The sequence below is a fragment of the Vanellus vanellus genome (genome assembly GCF_965231255.1).
Source record: "Vanellus vanellus genome assembly, chromosome: 1".
Classification (NCBI taxonomy): domain Eukaryota; kingdom Metazoa; phylum Chordata; class Aves; order Charadriiformes; family Charadriidae; genus Vanellus; species Vanellus vanellus.
Genome location: NC_138905.1, coordinates 188919093 through 188940760, shown reverse-complemented (window position 1 = coordinate 188940760; position 21668 = coordinate 188919093). Strand labels below are relative to the sequence as shown.

The 21668-nt window shown below is 41.4% G+C and overlaps 1 protein-coding gene across 1 annotated transcript in view; it reads left to right on the top strand.

Annotated features, from left to right (window-relative positions):
* Positions 1-21668, top strand: part of ENOX1 (ecto-NOX disulfide-thiol exchanger 1) — a 142819-nt gene that overhangs the window by 90418 nt on the left and 30733 nt on the right. The window contains exon 9 of the mRNA XM_082486950.1: positions 7443-7627. Coding sequence (XP_082343076.1) covers positions 7443-7627 — 185 coding nt within the window. The remainder of the gene's footprint in view (positions 1-7442; positions 7628-21668) is intronic.

Sequence of the window (21668 nt, the reverse complement as noted above, 5' to 3'; positions counted from 1 at the left end):
ATGTATTTCTATGCACCCATCATAGACATCCAAGCACTATTAATGCTGCTGATCAGGTATTTAGTTAACTGTCCACAAAGAAAATGAAGTGTCTTCGAGGAGCTCGAGACAACGGATCAAAGCCATTTTGGGTATCAGAGGTTTCGGGAGCCTGACATTGTTGTAAAGTGGGCTGAGAAAATCCCTCAAAGCAATGAAGGTGTAGCTTAGTCTTACTGTTCCAGAAAGCTTCTTGAAGATACCACCAAAAAGTTGCTTTCCCAAATGCTTTTGAACTAGGCACAGAGCGTGTGTAACTAAAACTTGTTCTCAGAGCTCAGTTTTTCTGGTAGGTTTTATGAAAGTCAGGTATGAGATGAATGGATCTATACCTGAGCAGTTATAGTTAATAACAGCCTCACTTTTCATTCTGCCAGGAGCTGACATCTGGTGGAGAATACAGAGAGAGGGTCAGCTTTGACAGTTCGAGGTGGAGACATAGGTTCAGACTTATCTAGTTGCTCACTGTCTCCCCCTACCTCAGAGGTCATCCAGCTTTCCATCTGCAATGAGGGCTGTGCCTTCCTTCCCACCACCTCGCAGACCTTCCCATCCCCCTCAAAGTGTGGGTCACTCACTGGCATTGCCTCACACATCCCCTGCCAGTGAGTGACCACAATGGGGTCCTCAGGCTGTAGCACAAAGTTTAATTTCCTGGGGGATGAAGCACTAAATAGAGCCTTATAGGTAAAAATGAATAAGGGTCCAGTTGTCCCATCTAGTCTATGAAACTGGAAGTTTTTTTCCTTCAAGACAGCCCCAATCTCAGTATCACCCTTTCCTGACATATGCACACACCAGTGTATCCTCTCACAGTTTCACGTTCAACGTGAAACTGGGCCCATTACTCACTTTTGAACTCTTCCTCCTTACATCCAGTAACTGCTAAAAATGCCACCACCTTTCTTGTGTCATCACCAGAAGTCCTACCACACTTCCTTTTCTCTTCGTTCACATATTGAACTCCAGTCCAAAATTTTGTTCCAACTAGCTCTTCTTAGAATGTGACCTCTGTCTTTATTTTGTCAAAATTCATATCCAAACCTTGTGACCTCGTGTTTGACTTCCAGGTGTTCCTTTTCGTTGACTCTCACTTGAGCCCTTTCTCAAGAACATATCTCCTAAGACCATCCATGCTATACTTCTCCTAAGACCATCTTCCTTACGAATGACAAATGCCATTATTATAGAACTTACCCTGTTTTCTGCAGCATCAAGACATAGCTCATGCCCTTCCAGATCCTCCAGAAACACTTTTCCTTGCTGATTCTCTCCTGGTTGTACTTCACAATTCACCTATTTGAAAAACAAGCGAGCTAGCTAGAGGCCAGGGATAGCTTTTATTGTTTGTATTTATAGTTGTGAACTTCGTGTCCTTATTTCTCTCCTCTCACATTTGTTCAGTCCCTCAAGCTGAAAACTCTTTGAAGAAGTAACTGTGTCTCGCAAGATGGCTATTTTTGACATTGTAAATGCTCTGCAATGGGAGTGATGAAAAGAATTACCATAATAACAGCCATCATTTTGACAGTTTTTGATGCTTTTCTTGTTGCTGTTATCAAAAGGAGCACTATATCATTTAAAACCTTATTTTCAAGTCAGGAAATTAGGGTAATGACATTAGTAGAACTCAGATGACAGGAAGGTTTGGGAATATGCTTTTCATCTGTTTTCATTCATGTCACTATATCGATACATTGGCTACAGTTCCAAAACCATGAGAAATTCTAATGAAGAGGTTAGACCAAACATCTGAAGATAGACAAATAAGCACACAGGTTTTCAGTTTTATGATCTATTTCTATACAAGTGTAGAAGAATCTATAGAAAAAAAGATATAGAAAAAGTTCTGCTAGGAGGACCTAAGGGAAATCTGTGCTCTTGAATTTACAAGAGGGTTTTCTGTTATCGTTGTTAGTGTTTGCTCATTTGTTTTTCAGATACTACTTCCAGATTTTTGCCTCAGACTCTTGAGAAAACCTGCTGCCTGTGCATTTCAACTCAGAATGGCCCCAGTATGTGAATTAGTAGTCTGCCATTAATGTCAACTGTAATGTTATTAGGGCATCATCTAATGAGAAATGCACAATGCAGGTAATAAAACATTAGTATCAGCAATAGTGTAACTGGTAGTAAATTTTGAATTCTACCTAATTTCCTCAATAAATAGATATATTCAGAGATGTGGGGCATTCGCTTTATTTCCTGGCCACTATGACATGGTGTGAGTCACAAAATACTACAATTACCCTGTATCACCTGTGAAGACTTCCTGTATATTAACTCCAGTGGGCATTATTAAGCATTACATTAAATGCAGTGACACAGCACCAGCTAAAAGTAAAAGGTACAGATCAGTACTTGTCATGGTTTAAGCCAAACTGGCTACTGGGGACCTGGGGCACCCCAGATGGGACCGACAGATACTCCCCTCTACCCCTCTTAAAAGAGAGAGTCAGAGGAGGGAGAAGGAGACTTATGAGTTTAGAAGGAACTAAACTACTTTAATGAAATGTTAATAATAAAAAGAAAATAATGAATTATGTACAAAACCGTATCAAGCTCCCAGGATGACAATCACATCACCGGCTGGCACTGGGGAAGTCCCAGGCTGGGCTCAATGATGGACAGGGACTGGATTCCGGATCTGGATTCAGGACTGGGATCAAAGGCAGAAGAACAGACGGAGTCCTCCTTGGACGTTGGCCATTGAAGAAAAAAAGCTGACCCTTTGATTCCTCAGCTTTTATACTGGGCAAGGGGCAGATGGGATGGAATACCATGGGGCCCTTCTATGCTTTTCCGCTTCTGACCCTCCAACAGGGCAGGTAGCAAAGTTAGCTGGACTTGGTTGTTATAGCAATAAGTATAAGCAAGAGCCTCTCTGCATACCATGCCTGGGCATCAACTGTAAACATGGGTCTTGTCACTCGGAGAGTGAACAGTGTCCGCAAAAAATACTGCCAACTTCAGTAGTTAGAAAAGGCCCAGCTAAGAAGCAAAGTTACTGAGCTCGTAAAGAAAACACTCTCCTAACTATCTGAGAAAGTTATCCTAGAAAAATAAAGTTAATTAATTGCTTGTTTCTTCTGAGATACCAGTAAATGTGTATATCCTTAGACTCCAGTGGATTTCTGATCAGCCAGTCACTTCTGGTTTTAAAAAGAGTGTCTTTTTGCTTTGGGTCTAGCCTGGGTCCACCACATAGAGTCTATCTTGCCACTGAGGCTGTTGTCAAGTTGTATGTAGCACTTCTGCCTCAACGCAAGGAAATCACACCAACCTCTTAGATGTCCTCAAAATATCAATGCATAGGTTTCCCCCACTTACATCTGTCTAATCTTCCTCCAACTGCTTCTCTGAGACTGGCAGGTATCATTTTGCATCCCCCAGTGCAAATGCTGTAAAGTGTATATTGAGCTGGTTTCCAGCTGTGTTTGTTTAGGTAGGAATATTCTGCTTGTAACACGAGCAGCTATTTGGGATTCTTGTCAGAGTTTTCTTTTGATACAGCTTCCTTGTATATAGTTCTTCTGTAAATGTTTTCAGCATTCATTGTCTTTTTATCCTAAGATGCTTTTTAGCATGTCTCAGAGAAGGATTTCATAGATGAGTATCTTAACTACCAAACTTAAACGGCTTGAGAAGCAGCATTGAGATGAGCGGAGTAAACTTTTCTTTTCCAACTAAAATGACATTAATCGGCTTTGACAATGAAGTCATAGCAAAAATTTCTGTAAGAATTTGACAAATATTTACTTTTTAAAATGCAGATTCCCTTTTCCCCCCAAATTCTCCTTTAATTTTAATTTAGTATTCAATGTAGTGCCTTTTTATTTAATATGTAATAAAATACATATTCTTATATATAATTGCTATAAATGAAATATAATTAAAATAAATTATAATTAGTTTTAGATATAATAGGTTGGAATCAAAAGAGACATTGGCCAGGATCCAGAATTATTTTACTTTTAGTGCACTAAAGTATAAATATCTTAAAATTATAGTTATGTTAGGTCAACACAAAGAATGTTTCTAATTTAGTTTAAAACAGTTACCCAGTGTTGAATGAGCTGGAGCACCTGGGGTCCACCAGAGTCTTTGTTTGACTTATTCTTCTTTTCCGCCAACCACTCTGTCTGCACACGTAAGGAACCAACTATTTGTAGCTTTAAATTAAATAGCAAAGGAACTATATGTATTTAATGTCAAATCATTTGTGGACTCTTATCTATAATTAATTCATTTAAAAGCTTGTGACAATTTAGTATTCTGTTCCACTGCTGCTATATGTGTTGCATCCTCCTTATTTAAGGCATATTTCTACCTTGGACTCTGTCTTTAATTGCTTACTATGAATGGCTAGGAAGATCACCAGAGTGTATATAATGTTGATAAGAAATTGTACACCTCTGGGAATCCTGCCTAATATCACAAACTTATCTCTGCTGTATTCCTATTCTCTCACGTTAAGTTGTTTGGGATATTTCCATTTTGCCTTAAAATAGATTGTAACCTCTTTCAAACACAGTCTTTGTCTTCCAGCATCTGCAATCTAGAATAACAGGGCACCCGTCCTTGGATGGGGCTTCTGGGTAGTACGGCAATGCAATTATTGTCATATAGGTTTTAATACAGTTATACTAAATACAATTTGAAAATAATGAAATAATGGCATTCAGAGGTGCAACTGATTATTTTAGCAGTAAAAAACTCTACTGTATTTCTACAGGAAAAACAGGCAGTTACCTTCACTGCTCATATATACTGTGACTTGTTCCATTTGGGTAAGTTATTTTAAACCCTAATAGGTTCGTCACCTACAGGTTACTTACTTTTGCATTATGTCGTAGCCCTTTCCATTTCCCCTAATTTGCTGCCCCTATAGCAGACTTCTCAGGCTATCCCTAGCCCCACTCATTAGCCCGAACTCACCTAGGAGGACAAAAAGGAGAAGGAGTTTTTCAACTGGGCTGGAGTGTGACCCAGAAAATCCACAACGGCAGCCTTTCCAGGGAGGGCTCGGCTGAATCTGAGTCCTAACCCACATTTCAGTGAGGACAGGGATCAAGAAGTACATAGGCTTTATGCCCTCCGCATATACAGCAGCTCTCAGAAGTTTTTTAAGAGCTGGATTAGGTGATGGACAGCAGATGAATTACCGCTCCCAGGCCCCTGTAAAAAATTGAGTATGCCCATGATGGTCTCCTTTCATGCCCTCAGGGAGCTGAAGGGTAGGCAGTTTCTGGCTAGAATTGGGTATTACACTTAAAAAAAAAAAAAAAAAATTAAATTGTGGGAGAGTCTGATTGGTAGGAGTAAGAGAATACAAATGACAGAGAGACATTTTACCAAGGCCTGCAGTGACAGGACAAGGGGCAACAGTTTTAAACTGAAAGAGGGTAAGGTTACACTAGACATAAGGAAGACGTTTTTTACAATGGGCTTGGTGAGACACTGGAACAGGTTACCTAGAGAACCTCTGGATGCCCCATCCCTGGAGGTGTTCAAGGCCAGGTTGGATGGGGCTTTGAGCAACCTGGTCTGGTGAAAGTTGTCCCTCCCCATGACAAGGGGGTTGGACTAGATGATCTTAGAGGTCCCTTCTAACCCAAACTATTTAATTTTGACTTGAATTTTTGTTAGAATGGGGGGGGTATTTTTTTGGCTTTTTTTTTTTTTTTATCTTTCTTTTATTATAGCTGGTTGGCTTTTACAAAAAAAAAAAAAAAAAAAGTATTTCATCCTCTTATTTGCCCATTGGACTCATCATTGCAATTTCTTGAGGGTAAATTTTGTCATGGAAGGATGATTACATGCTTTTCAGAACAATTTAATTTGATGTAACAATACTGTAACTGTTGCTAAATCTTCCAGAGAGAGTCTGTAGAATAACCAAATTAAGCGCAATAACCAATTCATGTCTGTATTTGAATAGTAGCTAACTGTACTTTATTTTGGCTAATGCATTTGTACTGTTTTAAAATTAGTAAAAATTATCTGAGAAAAAGGTAGATTTGTCCTACCAAAGATAAAACGTTTTTATTGCTAGTGAAATATTGTGACATTCTAAGTGCTGATATAATTTCACAAACGTGTTGAATCATGTTATCATGGGGAACAGGGGACTCTTTATCTGCAGAAGGTCTAGTCAAGAGAGGACTAACATTAAATGGAGTTAATATACAATTTCCTATAATTTGGAGTTTAACCATATTGCTGTTGTAGGTGGGCAAGAAAGAATTCTGTGATACCGAGCCTGAAATCATTTAATCAGGAATGTAAATCAGTTATGTGCTTCAGTTACCAAATGTTGATAGAATTGGCCATGGTAGATTGTTGTTTTTTAATTACAGCTGCTCTGTAATGCTGTTGTGTTACCAGGTTCCAAGAAGGCAAATAGTATAGTACGGCAGTTTGCTATGCCAAATGACCACTGCTACTGCCAAGTATTAATACTACCAGGAGTGGGTTCTTCTATAGGATGATAACCACATCCCTAAAGTAATGAAAGCCACACTTGCCTATATGTATTTATGTCTGGATAATTTATTTAAATAATGTTCCTAGTACATGCTTTATAGCCTTCTGCCTTTTGCTACACAAATTTTAGCTTATATTGCAGACTGTGCAAGTCATTTGGCAAATGTAATTTCCATCCCTGCATACTAATCGATTTCTTCACAAACACCTGCTATCAGTTATGATAATAAAAATGCCATTCTAAATTGAAAAGGGGCCAAATGGAGCTTCCTAAGGAAATGACTTAAGTGTCTTTCAATGCCTTTAATGTAGTAATGTTCTTGTAGTGCCAACACTTTTTTGAGCATTTGCATTTTATATAATTTTACTCTATTACATCATTTTTCTGTCTAAATGGTTCCTCATAACCATTGCTACAAAGTAATTCATAGCAAGATTGGAGAGGAATTTCTGTGTTTCCTCTCTCGTGGGATTAAATCCAGCAACTTTACATAGTCGAAATTCCTTAGCAGAGATCTGATTGGAACATCTGGCCACGAGACTAATATAAATACTAAACGGCTGCATCAGTTCCTATAACATCACTGGGCAAATGTTGTGAAGTTGGTGGGTGCCTTGCCCTTGGACTGCATGCCAGTTTCTTCCTAAAATATAAGCCTAAATTTAGCAGCCAGATTGCAAGTAGTGTTTGAATTATCCAGGGTCGCTTTATGGCTCCTTCCATCCCAGGAAATAACTTCCCAGCGACAGTCTTTGCCAGAATCTAATCATTTTCAGCTCTGCTGGGTCTTGCCTCAGCTCCGAAATGTCTCACTGGTTTTCAGCTGTATTGTCATCTCCCCTGACAGCATCCTCTGCATTATTTGTAAGGAAACAATCAATTTTACTGATTTCTTCACATTTTCGTTTTCTCTTAGCTCTAGCCGCCCAAGCGTATGCGCTGAAGGAAGAGAACGATAGTCTTCGATGGCAGCTGGATGCTTATAGGAATGAAGTGGAGCTCCTGAAACAGGAGAAAGGACAGCTCTTTCGAACAGAAGAAAGCCTTACAAAGGACCAGCAGCTGCAATTCCTACAGCAGACAATGCAAGGCATGCAGCAGGTATTGCTAAGGAAGAAAAAACGGGTCTTCTTTTTTTAGGAAAGTGGTACCATGGGGCTGTGCTGTATTCCAGACTATTAGTCATGAAGGTCCTGATTTCTTTTCAGAGGCAAAATCTTACGGATTTTAGATGGGGGAAAGGAGAGGAGGAATTTGGGACATATTTAGAGATAGTCCTTTTAGGAATTCATAAGCTGTAAACCTGTTGATCATTCAAGAAAACTCCTTACGTATGTTTATTTAGGAACAAGTAACTTAGGTACTTCCCCTATTGCTCTCCTCACTTAATCCTATTGGCCCTAATGCTGCACAGAAGTTCCAAGAAAGTTTATCTAGTGTAGCATAGCCACTGTTTGGTGGTGTCTTCGTCTGCATTTATCTGGATGCATCTCCACTTCTCAGCTTTGGCTTTTTTCTGCTGACTCTTCTTTAAGGATGACTGAGACCTCTCCAGCATGTTCAGACTCCGTTCCTGCTAACTTGCAAGTGGATAGCAGCATCAATGCTATCTCCTGAGCTCTTATCATTTATGCTGGCCCATGCATGTAACCTTTTCATTCAGGCAATTTTTAAATGCCTTAGTGCAGCAAGAAAGCCTTTTTTTTTTTTTTTTTTTTTTTTCCCCCTGACATCAATCAGACAGAAACTGCAGTATGTCCCTGCACGGGAGAGTTCAGTTTATCTTATCCATTTTCCCTTATTTGTCAGTGTGCTCCTGACGTTGCGCTGGGCAAGCCTTGGCAAGCACATCCAGACTGCTCCCACTGCTTCGTCTGACGTGTCTGCTAACACCTAAGCACCCCTCATCCAACATGCGTCTCTATAACCTCTCTTCTGCCCAGGCACTTGTATTCAGCTGCTACATGACAGAGCGCAAGGGCAGTGGCTCACACTGGATTGGGCTCCCATCTGGAACAGAGCTTCTCCAGATGTCACTGCAGAGGTGAATTTTGCCTCCTTCATCTGCGCCCTGAAGCAACGCGTGCGCTCCTCTGTCACTCTTGGCTATTAGATCCCAGAAGGGGACAAGTTGTACCCACTTCCAGATTGTACTAAGCTGCTTTTTTAGGCAAAAAAAACAGGAGACATTCATTTACACGTGAGATACCTGGTTTGGATTAGGAAATTCACTGCCGTCATGGTACCCATCAAATCCAACAAGTCTGCAAATCCCACCTAACACCAAATAACAGTGCACAAGACAACCCTACATGTGTGTTTCTGTGAACATAAACCCCTTCAAAACCTGCAGAGGTTCACCAAAGCAGGATGATTTATGGTATAATGGAGTAATTCTGAACAAAATACTTGAAAAACAGACAAGAAGTCATTGACCATTCAGGAATAAAATCTTTCCTGAATTTAGGAATAAAGTCATTAATCAGAAATACTTGAGGTCTCAGCATACTTTAGATATGCTTGAGGTCTGTTCCTGGTCTTATCCTTATATAAATGGATACTTAAATATCACTGGCTTCATTAAATTTAACTGCATATATAAATATTGTGCTAAATTTTGAGCCTGATGCTAATTCTCCATTAAAATCAGTGAAAAGTGGGCACAAAATACTACTAAATCAAAATGCTAGAGCCCTAACGCTCATTTTGCTTTATTATAATTTCCTACCTGGGGTCTGGATGAAGGATAATCAAGTCTGGAGAATATAAATAGATTTCTATTGTAACTTCAAGCGAATGTTAATAATGCAAGTCAATAACAGAGTGCGGCTTACTTCTCTCTCCGTAGAGCTAGCAATGGACACTGTAGTCCCTGTTTCTCTGAGAGTTTCTATGTTCGTGACAATTTTGCTGTGAGGTACGGAATTTTTCTAGTTTGCCATCTCGGGGTCAGACCTACTAACTCCCGGTGGGATATAATTAGAGATGGCCCAAGGAGCTGGAGAAGACATTGCAGATAATCCAGTCTGACAATATGCTGAGGAGGGCAGTAACACAGAAGCACGGGAGGTGGAGTTCAGAATATTTGGTGGGAAATTATCAGTCAATTAAGCAGCTGGATGATGGCTTTGGATTTCAATGATTAGCCATAGTCATGACATCTCATAACCTTTGTGCTTTTCATGCAGTTCATGCATGAATATTTAGAAATAAACCTTTGATTTAGGTAGACTCTGTTTTATCTCAGCTTGGTTTTGTAAACGTCGAGAGATGACAACCTTAGCTGAAATCCATCGGTATAGCAGGTGCTCAGCATCTATGGAAATCAGTCTCTCTATGAAATATTAAACGTATAGCCAGGACTTGAGTAGTAATAATTTAACAAGAAGACCTCTATTCCCTTTTATCCTTTTGTATATATTAAAATTAATTCCAGACAAGGTAAACTGAATGCCATTGAATTCCTGAACCCTACATATATGTCAGCATTAAAAAATGTATTCCTCCTCCTTCTTTCTTCTTCATTCTACCCTGTTTCTTCATACACTTTTTCTTCTTCTAACTTTGAAAACTAGAGAATAAGTGATTTAAGCTGCAGCCTGAAAAGCAGGTTTATCTAAGAAAAAGTGGATGCATTTTCAGAATCAAGAAAGTTTTTTTTTTGTAAACATACTTGGTGCCAAACAATAGCAAATAACACAACATCAATGTATTTTTAATGTACTTCTACCATCTGGACATTTTTCAGGATTCTTTCCCACATTTGCAGGACTGATGAAATGAATGTTTATTTTCTCTTCCATCACTCCTACTGATAGCAAGTAGCATCAGCAAAATCACACACAGATGTTCCCTCATGAAGTATACCTTATGGGCAGTAGCAGCAACCTGCTTATTTATTGTGTCTAAAAAAAAAAAATCCTTTGGACTAATGACATTGAACTTATGGGGTTTTTAGTCAACTTCCTCCATAAAACTGTGTCACAGTTTAATTTCATACCTACTGTGAGATCTCAAACAAATTGAAATAATGTCTTGTATCCATGGTAACAAATGAGATACACTTTACCTGATTTTGAGATGGAAATTGAATTAACTTGTCACTGCTGCATAGGTGGTATTGCCTTCAATTTATTTCTATAGGAGAACACACATACCAAGCAGATCACTTTTCGAATGGCTCTGTTTTTCCAGCGGTGTTTGGTATTCTCTAACAAAAGTCTGTGATCACAAGGAAGGATGTTTTAGTTGTAACTATTTTTACAATACTTCACAGAACGGTTGTAAGAATTTCTTAGATCTTGTCTCTCTGTCTGAAATATTTTACCAGATACATGACTATAGGTAACACAGAAAATATCACCTAGTAGTGTTGCTTAATGCTTGCGTTATGAGCATCGGTTTTCAGTGGGTATATAATTTCTCCAAATTTTAACCATTTGGGCTAGTATATTCCACATGGAGTAGCAAGCAGAATTCTTTTGAAAAACACTTATCAAAATGTTTCAGCCGTTCCAAGAACAAAGCGTGAAAACTACGCTTTTTCTTGTTTGTTGTCCACCAAAGAAAATTCCTGAGAAAATACGCTTGCCACCTTCCTGCTTTGAAACAAGGATTCAGAATTTGACAGTGAGTCGCTATTGAATTAATGATGTGGTTTCATATCCTTTGTAAAATCTGCCTGAAAATGATAATGTTACCAGCCTTTGAAAAATGTCAGTTTGCCACATAGGAGATGGCAGTCATTAGCACACATCCAAGTAAATTTTAGATTTTTACTGGTTGTCCGGGGTTGTTCAGGAACAACCTCTATAGCACAGCCATCAGTGCAATGTTTTACTCCTCAAGTTAGTCCTAAGTCTACAGAGCACACCTCCTTTAGCTTGGCTCTCTAATTGAACAAGTTAGTTCCGCCTTTTCGTCGGGCTTAATTGGCCAAGGTATGGGGCCATGATTGCATAGCTGTACTGATTCCTGAACTGGTTCATTTGCCGATAGGCTGGTAATCCTGCACTGTGCTTCACTGCATCACGTAAATGTATGATAATGTTCTTTCTTCTCACAACTCCCTGAGCAAGATGGGCTGAATTTAAGCTCCTACAGGCAAGGGCGTCATCCAGAAATTTCCACTTAAACCATACTTCCACCTATGTTTTCTCCAGAAAATATACACAAGCGCCTACAGTTCTGCTATTGCAAATGCCAGAGTGTATATCTGGGACGTTGAAGAGGCACCTCATTGCCCCGGTACCCTAAAGTGGAGCTGAGCTGATTAGCTGAGCTCAGGTTCAGACTCCTAACGCGCAGCGACAGCAGAGGCTCCCCTTTGTTAGCAGTGGTGCATTAAAGCCTAGCCAGGGGGTTACTGCACGAGCAGGGGATGTGCGGGGGTGCCTCTCCTAAAATTAGTGCTCGAAGCGGAAAGCAAGAACAATAGGAACAGTCGTGGGTGGTAGGCGTAGGGCTGGCAGAAAGGCTGATGCACTGCTGCGGGTGCCACCGACTCTGGTAGCTTGGGATGTCTCAGCAGGAGACTGAACATGTTCTGGCCCCGTTGATATCCCGCACGGGTGTCGCTCTGATGCGGTGTGATCAAAGTCTTCTTTTGTCTTGTCTTCTTTTTTTTTTTTTTCCCCCCCAACCAGTACCAATTTCAGTCGAACAGCAATGCAGATTGCGAACCTGAGCACTCAGAAGCCAGGAACTGCCAGAACTACCGCTTGTGTAGTTTGCTTCGTACACCTCAGAGACCGTTCCCCCGTTGGGTGCTGCAGAGTTTATCATCACCTATTCAACACCTCCCTGTCCTTGCTGTTCACTATGCAGCTCGAGGTCTTACTGCAAAGGTCACATCGCTCCTGACATTTCCTACCTACCGTGGACTAGCTTTCGCAGTTTACTAATCGTTTAGCCTGTAAAATAAATAGCACGTGCACCTAAGACTTGTACACCTATTTTTAAAGGGCTCTGATAAATCCCAGATGACTAGCAATCGTTTCAGGCTTTCAGTGCTCATTCAGGGAAGGACAGTTTGGTCCGTGATGTGCCTCACCGATGTGGTTGGGAGGGTGAGAAGAGCTGCTGGAAGTGCATCGCTGCTCCCTCCTTACACTCGCTGGAAGGAGGATGGCCAGGGTACATATTTGGTGACGAGGACCGTGGGGTGCACACAGCTTCCATGGTACAGTTACTGGGAGGCGGATTAGGACCCTTTTGTCTAAGTGCGATAGCACAAGGGTCATCTCTGAGGTTTTTAAGCAAGATCGTATATCTCTAATGTATAGTAACCATTCTGAGTAGAAAAGCCAGAGCTAGTGTTGGCCTCACTGTGCTGCCTTTTTGAAATGAATTGGATTTCTACCATTCCCAGCCACCGGAGCAGAGGTAGTTCTTTTTTCAGATGTCCTCACTGGCACTGTCCGCACTAGCAGATTATTATTTTTTTTTCTACAAGCAAAGATGGGATTGCTTAGATCTTTCCTCTCCTACCCTGTCATGAAAAGCAGGTTTTTCTCATACAAGTAAGGGAAGAACTGACTGTTCCCATGGTCCGTTCTCTTTCAGTGGGAGCAGGGAGGAAGAGCATGTTTCTGTCCAGGAGGTTTCAACAGCTAATAGGAGAGGGCAATCTACCACCTATTAAATTCCAATAAGCCTCAGCTGGCATTTAGGTCTGCAGCTCTCAGATCCTTCACAGATGCTGTTAACTGTCACAGCCATTCCTTTCTCTCGCATACAAACTTTCCGAAATGTCAGAAGTCACAGACGCGTATGCTGTTGGCTGAAAATTGCTGAATCTGGTGTCATGTGAGTGCCGTGACCATTATAACAACCATTTACCTTTAAATATGCAGGTTCTAGTAGCAGTTTAGTATTGAAATTTAACAGTTTAGTATTGAAATTGACATCATTGTTGAATAGATGGAGCATGCTATGGCTTATGTATTAATATAGCCTAAATGTAGAGGAGATTTGTAGTCTTTTTTTATCCACCTACCTTTTGCTCACCAAACCTATTTAGTGTATAACCCACCCAATATGCTTATGCACAATTATAAACTGATTCTTCTCCAAATGCAGTAGTAAAGAGAAGAGTAAATAAAAGAGATAAAAAACATTATCCCTTGTATTTGCATTTTACCTGCTGAATAAACAGGCCAGAATAATTAACTAGGAAATGTTTTTTATTACTACTCTTGCAGTATGAATTCCAGTTAGATCTTTCTGTTTTCCTATAAAAGTGGTGCTGGAGTAGTAATGGCAATATTGATCAACACTGGTAATTTTATAAGGAATGGATATAAGATAAGTGCAAGGGAGCGGACCCAATGTCCAGATGTTCACTTCCAGGCCTGTCTCTTTTTCTCCCACTCTATGGTTGATATTTGGAAACTGTTTAAGAAATATGTCTCCTACTGGGAAAGAGAGAAATATTCCCATATGTGTTATCGTTGTTCCCATGTGTTTTTCAGGGCTCTGTGTAGTACTGTCCACGTTCAAACTTCCAGAAAATACTTACTCTTTCTGATTATATTAAAAAAAAAGAGCAGCTGGCAATTAAGTGCTAATTATTTACCAGATCTCAGACAAGCCAAATGGGTTCTCCTCTGCATTTAACAACCTTTCCTTATTGAAAGTAGTGTTTAATTTCCCACTTCTGCCACCACCACTTCAACAATATTAGAGGAAGTGTAAATAAGGGCCTACAGGTGCTTTAAGTGCCAAATTCTTGGTAGCTGTTCTAGTGGTAAGATGGTGGAGGATAGCATCTTTTTGCCTGCTACCACTGGTAAAGCTAAACTGGGATTAGCAGCAAGAATAAACACTTTGGAGAGAACTAGCTGGCTGCACGTATTTTGTTTAAAATATGAAAGAAATCAACTAGTATCTTCATTAACATACTTGTGTAGTCTAGTGGTGGTGAAGGATAGATCTCATAAGTTTTACAATCTAGAGATACTATGTGAGTTCTAAATACTAGCATTGGCTTGCTGATTACAGTTTCCAAATGCATTTGATGCTTTCATTACTCCTTCCATGACTAGGAATTGTGTTTCAATGGGAAACTGGCCAAATTGATTGTCTTCCCTAATGCCATTCTTCTCCCAGTTAAAATGTGTCGGGTCTATTTATTTTCCTTTACAATTAATAAAAGATTTCTTCTTGAATAGGAAAATCAAAATTAAAAAAAATCTATTTTGGTTTGTTGAGAAAGAGCGTGCTGTATCATGCTCATTTGCAGCTCAATGAAAGAAGAGATGGGATCACACATATGAAGTGCCATTGTCTGGTGAGCAGATATCCACAATAGACAGGTACAGGTGAAAGACTGGAGAAGAGGAGGTTGCTATGAATGGATGATCGTGTCTTCTTTTGACTGAGCATTGCATCAGGTGCCGACTGGTTGCCTTGTAGGCCAGATATGAGGGCAGAGGGAACATGGCGCTTGTTTAGGAAATGCCCTCTTCCTTTGATCATGATCGGAGCAAACTGTAAGCCCACCTGCCTACTCACCTATTGCCAGTAAAGTCCAGGTCTATGTGGTATGACAGTCATCTAATTTAGAAAAGTTAGGAGGGAGCTTTATTGATGAGGTGTAATGGGCTTCAGTCAACCTTCTCCCCTCCACAGAGCACCATCAAAATTAAAGACCTTGTGTAATCTGCTCGGAAAGTCAGATCCCAGAGAGGGACCCTTGATGCTAGCACTAAGTATCTATTAGTAAATTGAGAGAATTTCACTTTTGAGAGGAGGAATTGATTCTGTAAGGTCCCTGAGAACTTGGGTCTTTTCCTCATTTGCTGCAACAGTCCATAGCTGACCTAAAAGAATTTGTCTTTCTCAAATGGAGTAAGAGATATGCTTAAAATTTCCTTAACAGAGGAAAGCTGTAGAACTGGCTCTTAAGCTATTCATTGCACTATTCATGTTCTTTTTTCATCTGCTGTCCAACCCCAAACACTGCCTCTTGTAGTTGGTATGGTTGAATTACTATGCCTCATAGAAACAAAATAATTTGTGATCTAATTATCTGATATCTATTAGGTATTTTTTAGAATCATAGAATAATGTAAGTCAGTAGGGACATCTGGAGATCATGACACCATCCCTCTGCCAAAAGCAGGGTCAGCTCTGGAGTTGTCTCAGTTTTGCTCAGGGTCTTGTCTAGCTATGTTCTCAGTACCTCCAAGGATGGAGAATCCGTAGCTTATCTGAGGCCTTGTTCAAGTGGTTGGCCACCCTCACTGTGGAATATTTTCCTTATATGTAATAGAAATGTTTCTTGTTGAATATGTGTTTGTTCACCCTTAGCCTTTACCCGCGAAGAGCCCGACTCCACCTTCTCTGTAACTTCCCTTTAGGTAGTCTCAGTGTGTCCATCTGTCTGTTTTCTCATTTGGCATATTTCACAGGTTCAGGCCTGCCTGCTGCTGCTCTGAATGCTGTAAATACACCCATCAGGTGTGTACCCAGATCCCTGGCACCCTCTGAGGTGGTTAACCTGTAGAGCTAACGTGTTCAGCATGGTCTTTGCCTCTGGTGAGAGAGCCAGGAAAACTCGCTTTGCAGGTGGATGCCCAACAAACAGGAGCTGGGCTGTTGATCCACGTGCAGCTCTCCACCAGCCTAGGGCAGGGGGGACAGGGCTTGAAGTCTTCTGTGATTGCAAACCCCATGATGCATCCAAATAATGCCATCCACGTAGTTCCTATGACACAGGTGGTCCCCGAGAGGTGGGAGGGATGAGAAACGTTATGTTTGTGTTTCTTTTTCCTCCCTTAAAAAAATCCGCAATCATGCTCTTTATTTTAATAATGCCCTGTCATACATTAGGATGGCATGTACGTTGCCCTTACTGCTGCAACACGGCTAACTTCCTTGAGGGCTCATTTCTAAAGCTTCTTTGACTTGTCTTTCACATTCTCCCGTTTCCTTGGTGATTTGTCTGGCCTCATCAGCGTCTTGTTACTAATGCATATTTGCTCAGCTGGGAAGTCACTTTCTCATTATTCAAGCCTGCCATGTGCTGGCCATTTGTGATATGAAATCTTGTCTGTCTTACAAAAAAAGAGAAAAACACTCTTCCAGAAGGTCCGTGGAAGTACTGGGAGAGGGATTTGTATTTTTATTTTGTAATTGGCTGTGTACCTGAGATTTCATTTTGATTCATTATTTCTTTTCCTTCTACCTAAAGAGGATTCTGGAAAGAAATATTTACCGTCCTTCCCCTCTGTATTTGTGAACAGTTTCTAAGAATTTTCAGGCACTTCTTTTCCTTGCTGATTTTTGTCCTTTTCCATTTGGCAGACTCTAACTTCTTTTTCTTTCTATAAAATGAACTTAGAAAACACACAGCGAGGTTTTGCTTACAGGGAAAAAAAAAAAAAAAAAAGAAAAAGAGAATAAAACCTCAGAAATTGCTACCATAAGTGAGTGTTTTAATTTTTAGGTGAACTCTCCAGTCATTTCAATGCCTGTGATTTCATACTTTATAGATCTCTGATTCTAGTGGAGTTTAGGGGAAAGGGCAGCACTTTTGCACAAGTGAGGGCTGCTTCCCAAGGTTACTCTTTAGTCTGCAAACCTTGGTTTCATTGGGACTGAAAAAGGGATACAGGCTGCCTATTTGAGAAACATAAGTTTTGCCTGCATTTTAGCCATGTAGTGAATCAGATCTCCCCATTTTTCTCATATAGGGAAATTTTTGTGTCCAGTTCTGGGCTGCCTGGTTCAAGGACAGGGAACTGCTGGAGAGAGTCCGGCAAAGGGCTACAAAGATGACTAGGGGGTTGGAGCATCTTTCTTACAAGGAAAGGCTGAGGGACTTGGGTCTTTTTAGTATAGAGAAGAGAAGACTGAGGGGGGATCTTATCAATACTTATAAATGCTTAAAGGGAGAGTGCCAGGGGGATGGGAACAGTCTTTTTTCAGTGGTGTCCAGTGATAGAATAAGAGGTAACGAGCACAACCTTGAGCATAGGAAGTTCCATCTAAACATGAGGAGGGACTTCTTTACTTTGAGGGTGGCAGAGCACTGGCACAGGCTGCCCAGAGAGGTTGTGGACTCTCCCACTCTGGACACATCCAAAACCCACCTGGATGCTGTCCTGTGCAACCTGCTGTAGGTGACCCTGCTCGGGCAGGGGGGTTGGACTAGATGATCTCCAGATGTCCTTTCCAACCCTGACAATTCTGTGATTCCGTGATGTCCTGTATAGCGAAATGTACTACCTATATAGTCCCTGTAGGTAGTAAGCGGAGAGTAATATGCTGCCCCCAAACGTTACATAGATAGCAGAGTTCAGTTTTCCTGAGTTCAGTAGGTGTCTAAGGTGGCCATTCAACTGCATTGGCTCAGTTAAGCTGTGTAAGACCATCCCTCTTTGAGTGATATACTAATTTCAGAAGAGTTTGCCACAGATCTTTTCTGGACACTCTGCAGCTACTCCAGAAATGGGAGAGAGAGTCTGTGCCTCCTTCCCATGGCTGGGTTTGCTGAAACTGCCTGCAGAACCTGTGATCAAAGTCAGTGCTCCCACCTCAGAGGTGTTCTTTTGTCTGCTCTTCTTTATTTCCCTTTCTTTAAGGTCTTTGTAACCTTTTCATACTTCATTTCAAGCAGCTGTAGAGAAAACCATAACCAAAATAGCAGGGGCAGGACCATTCAGCAGTATAACTACTAAACTTGTGGCAAATGCTGGTTTTCCTTTTTCATTATTCTGTCAGCCTTACAGTATCTTAAGTACAGCCTCAGGCCCTGTGGTCTCTTCTGATCTGCCTCCCTTTTCTTAGCATGCTAAGCTGATGGGTTCATGCTGGAAACCACGCTTTCCTTCTGAGACCTTTCTCTGTCCTGCTAGGCTCAGTGTGGGACCACACTTCTAGATGTGTCCATAATTTATATTTAAATGTACACATGAAACACTGCCTTTTGGGGAGCAATGAAGACCTGTGGGCAGGGAGGAGGAGAGGCAAGAGAAGGAATGTTTCGTGGCTGCACAGTGGTACACAACAGCAAGCTGTTACTTTCCCTTTAGGGCTTCTCATATATTTTGAGGCACTGCGTGTCGTTCGGTTGTTAGCATTCTTGGCCACACTGGCACTGCATTGTACACAGTCTGAGTAATTCAGCTGGCTTCAATAATGCCATCTATATTTACTGTTTCAGAAGCTGTGAAGATTGGTTTAAGACGGTAATTTTCTGTCTGCACTTTTGAGGTCTACGCAATATGGGCGGTACTGAACTGTCTCTAACAGAGATTCAGCATTGGAGGTGGGAATGTGTGAAAAAAGCCAAAATAAAACACACACACCCTTCCCCCCAGTACGGAGAAATTAGCTACCCACTTCTGTACAGGGAGGATTTAGTCCTCATGAATGAAGGGAGCTTCATACTGGAGAGTGATATTTACCATTTCTACACAGAGCAGCTCCAGAGCTGCTGCTGGAAACCAGCATGTCTTGCATTTTTTTTGGTCTAAAATGCATTGATTAATCTCTGGAGAGACAACCTGTGGGTTAATTATTTCTCCTTTCCTGTCTCCTCTCTGGAAATGCCAGTAAGAGGATATCAGTGACGTCTACCAGCCTGATCCAGACCTACTACACGGCTTCATCTCTCAGGGTCAACCTGGCAGCCGTGGTGACAAACGGTTTTGCTTGCACGTAGACCAGCTGAGCTTCCAGACTGGTGCTGCTGGAGCTCTAGGCTGTGCAGGTGTCTCTCTCCAGGATCCTCAGACCTGCGACGAGCACCATGAGATGCTTTTCTGCTTCCTGACACTAGGATTTTGGCTCAGGGAAAAAACCCTTCCATAACTTGCAGGGACCCAAAGAATTGCACACTGAGGACCACTGGAAGCCAACAGAAGAACGAGCCAGGTATTTCCTGGCTGTGTAACCAAGAAGTCACTCCTTTGCCTGAGGAAACTGGAGAACTGCTGTCTGAATGCCGTGGCTGTGCCACAAAGCTGGGGGCATCAGGGCTTAAAGGAAATGGCTGGAGAGGTGAGACAAGATTGAAGGAAGGGACATTGATGGCTGTGCTGGCAGCAGCTCTGAGAAAAGTCAGCAGGATATAACAGGTGGGAAGTGGGGTAGGAAATGCTGGATGGGTGGGTGGGCACAGGGGAAAGCAAGCTCTGGCAGAAACGCTGGATGAGATGGCAAAGTAGGTGGAACAGTATCAGACAGCACAAACATTAAAACCAAGAACAATTTTGTATTTTCATGGATCATGGTGCATACTTGCAAGCAATCTGAAGGGCAGAAGGAATATCTATAGGATCAATTTTTAATAAGCACATTTATGTGAAAAACAAAATAATTTAAAATAATTAAATATCATCCTTTTGGCATCATTCATTACAATCTTTACAGAGAGGCTGTCTGTTAATAAGCAGGCATGACAGCAGTCCCTGTTACGAAACTTGCCTCGTTCCTGCCAGTATAAGATCCTCTTCCCATTTGCTTCTAATTTTGCCAAACATCACGTGTTTGTGCTGAAATCTTTCAGGCTGTTCGTCTGTCTTAGGCTGATATTTTTTTCAGTCAAAGCTATTTCTTCATTTTCCAAAAGGAGACTAGAAGGGGAAAATATGCTGTTTGGCAGGTACAACTCTGTGTTACAACTTCCTGGTGGCAGCATCAACCACTCAGGAAAAAGAAATCTCAGAACCTGACCCATGCAAAATAAGCAGGTTCTTCAGCTTTTAGAGATAAATAAATGAAAGGAAGAGAAAAGGAAATAAGGTTAAACCTCTAGGGGATGGCTACAAGGTTTAAACAATTCTGACATCTTTGATGCCAAGGTCCCAGTTCTGCGAATGAAAAACCTTCTGTGTGAGTGGGAATATGGCACCTTAGTTACAGATACTGTGTTTTCCACCCCTGTGAAAATAAGACCCGTTTGCTGTCTTTGAAAATAGGAGCCTATGCACACCCAGTAAGCCTGCGGTAGTTGCCAGTTTAGCCATTAAGACTGCTGGAAGGTTTTTCTCATAACAAGTGCTTTGCAGTTCATACTGCAACCAGAATGCACACTCTCTTACCCCGGGGAAATGGAGCATGTTGGATGTTTTACTGGGATTCCTGTTCCCGGCTGGTCAAGAGCCAACTACAGAAATGCAGATCGAGGAGCATCTATCTCGTGCTCTCAGTGAGCGTCTTCCACACCGCTTCCTCCCATGCACAGACAGTTTTGGGAAAATTGCCTCAAACGCAGAACAGAAAAAGTCAGGATCAAAGGAAGAAGGATATAATTAGACTAAATCACAGTAGGAGACCACAGTGGGAGATGTGAAAATAAAACAGTGGAAGTTCGTGAGCTGATCTGCGGTATGTAGAACTTGGCCATAGAAGGACCATGTGGAGGGGGCAGGTGGGATGGGGGAGGAAATTTCAGTTCTGGCAGAAGTGCAAGAGGTTCAACCCGTAAGTGAAACTTGGTTTCCCACTTATAACAGTCATTCAGTAGCAAAAAGGCTTTCCAGGGGCAGAGAGGGATTGAAAACTCACTTGGTACCTTCCAGATGGGAGTTTATATTATTCAGAAGGATGGGCCCTAGGGTTTCTCCCAGAAGCTGGAGTAAAATCTCTGAACCAGGATGAAGGTGCAGTCTGGATGGGGATGCTGTTCTCTTTGGATATGCATGGCTATTCACTTCCTTTAGAGGCTCTGGAGCAAACAAGATCTCTTGTGAGGTTCTCCTCAGACTCCCCAGTACTTGTGGCAGCACACTGAGACAATGATGATAATCAAATGCCATGCTTCAAGGTTTCAGCTGATTGCCTAGAGACAAAAAGAGGGCTTCCCTCCCCCAGTACATAATTGGCTAGATGAATTCCTGCATTTGTGTGAGGATCATGTCGTTCATTTTTGGCTCCTCCCTTTGAATCATCAGAGGCTGTCATACTGGTGAGACATAACTGCTCAGAAAAGACTCTGCTATGGGGGGGCCAAAGACTCCTTTCTCTTAAAAGCCCTTGCCATGTTCAGGTGTGTAAGGCCAAACAGGTTGCAGCTGTGAAGGAGAGGACGTTTCAGCAGCCCCTATTAGGTGACACATCTGCTTACCAAACCTCAGTTGTCTCAGCTAGTGACCCTTGAAAGGGCTTATGCTATCTTTCTGAAGTATATGCC